Source organism: Neophocaena asiaeorientalis, unplaced genomic scaffold (assembly GCF_003031525.2).
Source record: "Neophocaena asiaeorientalis asiaeorientalis breed wild unplaced genomic scaffold, Neophocaena_asiaeorientalis_V1.1 scaffold45, whole genome shotgun sequence".
Taxonomy (NCBI): domain Eukaryota; kingdom Metazoa; phylum Chordata; class Mammalia; order Artiodactyla; family Phocoenidae; genus Neophocaena; species Neophocaena asiaeorientalis.
The window spans coordinates 7,201,936-7,210,512 of record NW_020174642.1 but is presented as its reverse complement, the minus strand read 5'-3'; the positions used below and the strand labels follow the sequence as shown (position 1 = coordinate 7,210,512).

At 46.6% G+C, this 8,577-nt stretch overlaps 1 protein-coding gene across 1 annotated transcript in view; it reads right to left on the bottom strand.

The window, feature by feature from the left end:
• ETS2 (ETS proto-oncogene 2, transcription factor) overlaps positions 1-8,571 on the bottom strand; it is an 18,364-nt gene extending 9,793 nt beyond the window's left edge. Inside the window, exons 1-3 of the mRNA XM_024758234.1 lie at positions 8,565-8,571; positions 4,436-4,507; positions 1,102-1,213 (exon numbers count right to left, since the gene is read on the bottom strand). Coding sequence (XP_024614002.1) covers positions 1,102-1,213; positions 4,436-4,507 — 184 coding nt within the window. The 5' untranslated portion in view covers positions 8,565-8,571. The remainder of the gene's footprint in view (positions 1-1,101; positions 1,214-4,435; positions 4,508-8,564) is intronic.
• Positions 8,572-8,577: the final 6 nt, after the last annotated feature.

Here is an 8,577-nt window from a genome sequence, read left to right as displayed (position 1 = left end):
AGGGGCGGTTCTTAGCTTCTAGGGAAGAACAATTCTGATCTCAAATCTTCCGCATCATTCCTTAGATGAGTGTAAATATTAACGAAAACTGTGTTTTTGACTGCAATGGAGAAAATATCATACATCTCATAACTACACTTATTTAAAAAAAATCTAAAATAAAACTCGAGTTTGATTTTTTGCCAAACTTCATAGAGCAGTGATGCCTAGATAACGGTTCTATTTAAGACTATTCTTACATTTTCGACAATGAAAGAAGTTGCAAGTTTTTGGCCAAAAGCCTCAAGGGGTTGTAAATGGCTAATTTGGAAGCGACTTCCATTAAACTAAGCGGCAGCAAAGGAACATCAGATGGAACGGGAACACACAGCACTTAGCACCCGTGACGTCAATTTTTATTGAAACACAGCCTTCTCTGGATTCCCTCAGCAATTTCAAGAATGATAAATGACTGTCACATGATGGCACGCTTACGCAAGCATGTGTGTTTTAATTAATTTTCTGGGCTGTATTTTCTAGCACCTACTTCATATGACAAAGTAATTTCTGGAACGTTTCCAACTAATAACTATCACAGTAATCTCAGAGGCATTACTTGACGTGCTATTCCCTTAAAAAGAGTAAACAAGGACGTTAAGAACTACGGAAGCAAACGCAGATGGGTAAAGATGAGCAGGAATAATTTGTTGCCCCAAAACTCGGGGTAGGGGAGGAAGATCCAGCTAAGGATGCAAACCCTGGATGAAAAGTTGGGGTGCATTTTAATGTCTACTGGTCTGCTTCGCAGAGGGGGCTGGGAGATGGGGCCTGGGCTGGCTGCAGCGTTGAAATATCCTAAGGAGAAGCTGGGGAGGGGGGGAACCCCTGTGGCTTGCTCCCAGCAGGGCACCCACCCTCCCTGGGGTGTGTCTGGCAAGTGAGGACTTCAGAGTCACCAAGCGCATAAAAAAGGAAAACTGTCTTCTCTCAGATCTGAGTCTCTACCGGACTTTTCATACAAAGATTCAAGATACCAACATTCATCACTTATGAATTATAATGTAGGAACTGAACTACTTAGGGACATCACGCTCAATTTGTCAAGTCTGAGTAACAAATTACCGTGAGAAATTGAATCCAAGCCTGTTGGCACTTCCTGGAGTGTTTGCTCTTCATTTAGGGAGGGGAAAACAGCGAGCAGGGAGCCATCAAAGGTGTCAAAGGCAGGCTGGCGCTGCAAAAGCAGAGGGAAAGAAAACTGAAACGTGACATTTAAACTTACTTAATGACCTATTTTCAAAGTGGTCCATGGGCAGCCTCATTGATACACCCTGATTAAGCTGTCAGTCATAAAGCCACACATGGAATCAACCAGTCTTAGTGGACTTCTGACAGGGTCAAAGTGACCAGAACAATTCTACTTTACTCTGGATCACTTACAGGCATACCGTGGAGATATTGCAGGTGTGGTTCCAGACCATCAAAATAAAGTGAATATTGAGGTAAAGCGAGTCACACAAATTTTTTGGTTTCCCAATACACGTAGAAGTTACATTTACATTATTAATTGTACGATAGCATTATGTCTAAAAACTATGCATACCTTAATTAAAAACTACTTTATTGCTAAAAAATGCTAACCGTCATCTAAGTCTTCAGAGAGTTGTAATCATTTCACTGGTGGAGGGTTTGAAATATTTCGAGGATTACCAAAATGGGACACAGAGACACGAAGAGAGCAAATGCTGTTGGAAGAATGGTGCCGATAAACCTAGGATGCAGGGCTGGCACAAACCTTCAATTTGTGAAAAGCGCAGTAAAGCGAAGTACAACACAACAAGGTCTGCCTGTCATCAACCTCAGAGCCAGAATGACTGGGAGCTTATTTTTAATGGCTTAACCAATTTAAATGAATAAATTAAGTAAACAAACCTAAAACCAAGAGAATCTTAGAACAGTGCCTGGAGGGACTCAGAGACCACTGCGATCCAAACACCTGGGCGGGGCTTCCCTGGTGGCGCAGTGGTTGAGAGTCCGCCTGCCCATGCAGGGGACGCGGGTTCGTGCCCCGGTCCACATGCTGCGGAGCGGCTGCGCCCGTGAGCCAATGGCCGCTGAGCCTGCGCGTCCGGAGCCTGTGCTCCGCAGCGGAAGAGGCCACGACAGCAAGAGGCCCGCATACCGCAAAAAAACAAACAAACAAACAAACAAACAAACAAAAAGAAAAACAAATACCTGGGCCTTCTAAGCTACTTGGGAGAGATGCTTAGGCTGTGTGTATAAGAAAAACGACTTGGTTCACTGCAGTTAAAATGAAAGGCGAGTGATTAAATGAAAATGAAAAACCAAACAACAAAATACATTACTTTTTCTGCTGAAGCATTTATTCTGAAATGTTTACCATGAAACACTGCAACTGAAACTACATGTCTTTCCTTATCTATTCCAACGGTTCAGAAAATAATAATACATATGAGAACATTCCTTAAGACTTAATTTTGTAAAAGTTTAGTGTATTGAAAAGGACACCCCTCCCCCATCATCTATTAAGGGGAAAGATTTCTAAAGGAAATAGGTTTAAAGTTAAACTATCTATAACTTAGGGGAAAGAGGGGGATAAATACACAGAGAAAGATACGCCTGGAACTGTGAGGATTTCTAATAATCTCATCTAACATTTACAAATGGAATAGCCTTTAATGTAAGACTCATTGGGACTTCCCTGGTGGTCCAGTGGTTAAGACTGCACTTCCACTGCAGGGGGCATGGGTTCGATCCCTAGTTGAGAACTAAGACCCCTCATGCTGCATGGCGTGGTCAAAAAAAGGAAAAATGACTCATTTATGAGTAACACATGTAACAGATAAAGGCTTGGTTCATCACTGCCTAACCTGAAGAAAAACGTGAAGAAAGGTTATATGTTTCCAACATAAGCTGGAAATCCCATGTCATGTGCAATGCGATGACCCATCTGTTGAGTCATCAATTAAAAAATGTGTAAGACATTTACAAATCAAACAGTTTGTGTGTTTTCTTTTTAGAAATGCAGAACAATGAATGACGCATTACATACGAAGTAGGAGCTCAACCCAATGATGTCCCAATGATGTTGGAGTCCGGCTCCCCAAAACCCAAAGCAAAGATGTCCAACTGCCCAAAGCCCACGGGGGAAAGACAAATTCTGAGTGTGAAATACTCATCTCGGCTTATGAACTACCTTATAGCAGCGCCAATTTTGGTGAAATAGCCAATAGATTTTTAAAATTCCCACTACCACTGCCCAGTGACTAAGAAATGCCTGCCCTTTCCTGACTGTACTCCTGACTGTTCTTTTTTTTAAAACCAGGAAGCCAAAAGACAAGACAAATTCCTGCTGCACATTTCAACACATCAAATTTCAGCAATTGACAGTTTCTTCTCCGAGCCCAGAGATCGCACAGGCATTGTCAAACTCTTCTAGTTTATAGGAGAAGTCTTCTCTCTAGAGGAGTCGTTTCAAACTTAATACCATAATTTCCTGTATGGTTTCTGCCATGCCAACACTGGAAACGTCTGACCAAAATGAACAGAAAAAAGGAAACCTCGCTGACTTGACGTTTGATAATTTCATGACACTCTAGAAAGGTCTGTGCCAATTTTTGCCTCTTGGGATTCTATCAGACAGATAACCTCACGCTGATCCACTGAGAAAAATGTAACATGCCAGAGACACATCATCATACAAAACACCGAGCTAGGAGGAGGCTAATTTAAAACGCTGTTTCTGAGACATGTTTACTTCTCAGCACTAAAAAAACCCCAATCAAATCTCGCTGTCACATTTGTAGAAGGCAAATGGGAAATTATCAGTCCGTGCTGTTAAAGAATGTTCCCCAAAGGGACTGAGACAGAAACTACACAGAATGTTTATTACGCAGCTGAGAAGGCTCTTTCGTCTTTAATAAACAGGCGCAGTTGTGTCTGGAAGGACACAATGGATGCAGACTGCCTGCATCCCGGTGGGCACTGACCCTTCTGACGGGAGCTGCAGCAGCAGCTGGGCCCGCCTGCCTCTTCTAAGCTCTTTCATTTCAGTTCTTAAACAACTTTTCTGTCACCCAAGAAAACTCCTGGGGGGACAGAACAGATAGCTCCTCCAGCTCTGTTCTCTGGAGAATTCATAGGATTTTTCACCTGGTAGGAGCCTCCGAAAGAAACTACAAAGGCCTCACCATCTACAAATTAAATGGTTTCATATCTTGGAGGACAAGTTGAACAAGCACCAGGACACCCATTTTGCAGACTAGAAAATGGAGGCCCAGAGAGATTAAGCAAACAGTCCAGAGTCACACAGCCAGTTAATTAAAAAGCTAGGGCTAGAACCGGTCTTCTGGGACCCCAACCCACTGTTTTTTCTCCTAGAGATTGAGTTTTCCAATTTTTTTTTTTAAGTTTTAATTAATACTTGTTCACTCACCTTGAGTGTCCCTCTGTAACTGCTGGACACAGGGGCCACCTGGTCCATGTTCTTGATTCCAAAATCATTCATCTTAAAAAAAAAAAGAAAAAGGAAAAGAAAGGAAGAAAGTCAAAGAGGCAACAAATCAAGTCCACATCCACACCTAATTCTGGCTGAGTTGGCCCAAGTTCTCCAGCCCTAACAGGTCATTCAAAACTGAACACCAGGAAATCTTCTCACAAATGGGATGCTACTTAAGTAATTAAATAATAATGCTGATTCTCCGCTGAATTCTATTTAGATTTGAGGCATACAGATAAAGTTGCCTTCTAGCCGGCTGGGTGAGCTGAGCTGGGGGCCTGGGTCCTTCCAGGACAGGAGTGGGAGGATGCTCAATTCCAAGGTCACCTCGGGGTGTGGGCCTGGAGGGCTGCCGGGCAGGGGAGGGCTATCTCCCTTATGCAAAGGGGACTGTCAGCTCAACCTGGGAGCTCCAGGGCAAGCGCAGGGATGACGTGCCACCGCAGCTCCCAGATCCAGGAAAGCCTGCTGGGAGACCTGCCTCAGAGGCCCCCTCCCCTCTCCAAGCTGTGAGGAAGCACACAGGCCCAGGAAGCAGATAAAAGGGAGAACCAGGGCTGCAGCTCAAACCCTCCTGCGTTGTCTAGATCCTCCTGCGTTGAATACACAAGCTCAAAATACGTCTGCTTTGCGTGTTGCTCAGCTGTGCATCTCTTCAAGAGGAAGTAATTCTGATCACAGATCTGCCTTACTTGCTTGGATGGTCTGGGCTTATCCTGGGCCTGCACTGACCGACGTGGCAGCCACCAGCCACGTGGGGCTCCTGAGCGCTTGGCACTGGGCTGGGGCGAATTCCGACGTGCTCAGCATGTAAATTTCAAAGATTTCGTAGCGAAAAGTAAAGTATCTCAGTACTAATTTTGGATGTACTGCATGTTTATGTAATATTTTGAATGTGCGACGTTAATTGAAACACATTGAAATTAACTTCACCACATTTACCGTGGCTATTAGAAAACTTAGAGTTGCATCTGTGACGGGCATTTGGACAGTCCCATATGTGACCTGTGATTGCTGTAATCAACTGAAAACTTATTTGGGGCCCTAAAATGTAATTGTTTGGTGGGGTAAGTTAAACATTAATAAGTGAGAAAGGTACTTAGATAATCCTGCCTTAGTGTTAGATTAAAAAAAACAGAGCAACTAAAGCTGATTTTCAAATAACCTGGGAATCCCCTATGACAGTAACCCACCCTCCCCGCTTCACGGCCTTGAACTGGGGGTCTAAGAAGGAAGCTTTACGGGGTACCTCTAACTGCCCGCCCTGCGGTCTCCACTGAGGGCTCCTACCTGTTACAACCAAGAACCCTGAGTAATTAAAACATTGTGCAATGGATAGACTCACTGGCGGAGGCAAACAGCTTATTTTCCTGTAACTACTTAATTCGAGTTTGTACTTTCTTGTTTTCTCTTTATAGTCAACGTTATGGCTAAACAGACCTCCCAACAACTCAGCACACAGACACACACCCCCTTGGCTAGAAAAGGCAGTATGCGAGGAGAGTCCCAGCTACCAGGGAGGCCAGAGGCACTGGACAGGCCTGTAAAAACCCTCAGACTGCGGGTAATTATCTTGGGGGCCAGTGGAGGTGCGAAAGCTTTGACAGTAAATCATAGTTGGGGGTGGAGGGGTGGGAGCAGGGGTTCGGAGGGGAAGAGTCGTCCTGGATCAAAAGTGACCGCGTTTGCTCAGAATCTCCACTTGGTGGATCCTGTCATCCACCTGCACTCAAGAATCAATACTCACTACTGATGATCACTGCCCTGGTAGATCGCACCTTGCTAAGGGCTAAGCACCACACCTTCCCACCTCACTCAACTGTCTGACATCCCCGAGCGGCAGATGTTATACCATCTTACAGTGAGGCAACAGAGACCTCGGGATCTTGCCCAGGGATCACACAGCTACTGCGGGGGCATCTAAGGGGCACAGGGCAGACCAAAGCCCCGGGGAGTATGGCCCTACCTCCTGAGCTCCTCCAGGAGCCAGGATCACCCGAATGATGAGGCGTGCGCCCTCCTCCCAGCACATCAATACAGAGCAGAGATGGCACACAGATATCTTTAGCCTAGGCCCCTGCTCGAGACGCTTCATGATGTGAAATGCTCCTTAATGTAGAGCTTTCATCCACTGACCTGGATGAACTAAGTCCTGTCACCCAGCTGATTACATCAGCAAGCCTCAAACAGGAGACCAAAATGAAAGCACACCTTGGGTGTTGTCAGTTACCCATCGTCTTCGCCTGGTTTGCGGACTTTATTCCACATTCTTCAGCTTCACGGAGATGGACAGAGAATAGATGCGGAAGGCAATGGAGAAGTCTCGCCTGATTTTTGTGTACAAATACCAGGAGGAAAGGCAGTCTACCACTCCCACATAGAGAGCTGTAATGACTAGCTATGGAATAGAATTCTTCTGTTGTCCGGATTTTAATTTGTTTTGTAGAAACCATGTAGAATCAAAATGCTCTGCCGATGCTTTCTGACAAACACATAAATAATCAAATTTAAGTTCCCTTATTTTACTCAACACAGCTTGTGAAGGTGGCAGACAGGCCAAGTTTCTCCACCTAAGTCAATTTCACATTTAGATCTTTTTGGTGTTGCCCTATTGATCGATGCTTTTGAACAACAGAAAAAAGGGAAAATGGCAGAAATGGAAGGGCTGAGAATGGTTAAATTTTAAAACAAACAGAACTTGCCGGACAACAGTACCCTTATGGAAACAAGTGATCGCTTATGTGAGATTAGAGCACAGGTTTCTATTTAGGTAAATTTAAAAAAAGCAAGAATAAAGAAAAACAAGTCTGAAACGCACTTTTGAAGATTAGTTTGCTTTTTCCTTTGAAAGTTATCAATCTAGAGAGAGGAATGACTAATCCCAGAAATGAGTGTTTGATTATTTCCCTGCAGGACTCAGAGAGCTAGCATTTACTGTACTGTGATATCATTCAGAATTTTAATAAACCTTAACTTAGAGACTTATCTCTCTGATTGGTGGTGATGTGGGCAAGCAGACAGCGCACAGCCGCTTCCACTGCACAGAACAAACATAATCTCTTACGGGTAAATTAAAATAAATTACCCCTATCTCCAAAGAGAACTGCTCACTTCTTTACTTTCTAAATCAGCAGTAGCAGGTCAACTACTATTTTCGGATACCCTAACACTGAATACAGGCCAATATAAAAGTCTCATGTGCTTAAAAAAAAAAAAAAAAAAAAAAAAAAGCCATACACGCTCAAACGCTGTTACCCCTTCATCCAAAATGCTCTAAGAACGGGAAAATAAAGTCAGCCTTGTGTACCCACATCTCCATTTCCGACAGCCTCCCCATGTTCGCCTCGCAGGACCGAGGGGCCCGGATCCAGAGGTCCTGGGGCGCCCGCGGGGGTCCCACTGGAGCCGCAGGACCCTGCAGCCGCCCCCCTCGCCCGCTGCCACGGCCGGGCCCTGGACCTGGCCGCGGAGGTGACCAGGGGATTGGGATCGGTGCGTTTTCGGGAAGCCGCAGCCTCCCAGGTGTTTCAGGCGCCCGGCACCCCAGATCTTCCCGGGCCCGGCGTCCTCCCCGCAAACCCGGGCGCGCCGGGGCCCCTCGGACACCCTCTCCAGCGTCCCCCACCCCTTCGCGAAATCAGGTCCGCCGGGCGCCCACTGGCAGGAGTCCCCCTACCACGCCCGCGTTTCCTTTTAAAACAAAAGCAAGTGAAACAAGCGGCGCGCCCCGCCCGCCCCTGCCACCTCGGCGACCCCGGGGCCGCGGCCCAAGTTCGCAGCCTGCTCCGCCCGTCACCGCCGGGCCCACTCCGAGCTCTGCCCGCCGCCCCGAAAGCCACTCGGCCCCAGGAACACGAGCCCCGAGCGGACCGGATCCCAGACGCTCGACCCCCGAATGCTACGGATAGCCGCCACCCAGCCTGGGTCCCGGCTGCGCCCCGGAATCCAGACCTCGGCGCCACCCACGTCCCCCGCCCGGTTCCTGGGTTCCCCGGTAGAGGATCTGACGCTGGAGGACGCTCCCCGCCGGACCCCGGCCGCCCGCCCGGCCCGATCCCGCTCTTACCGCGCCTCTTCGG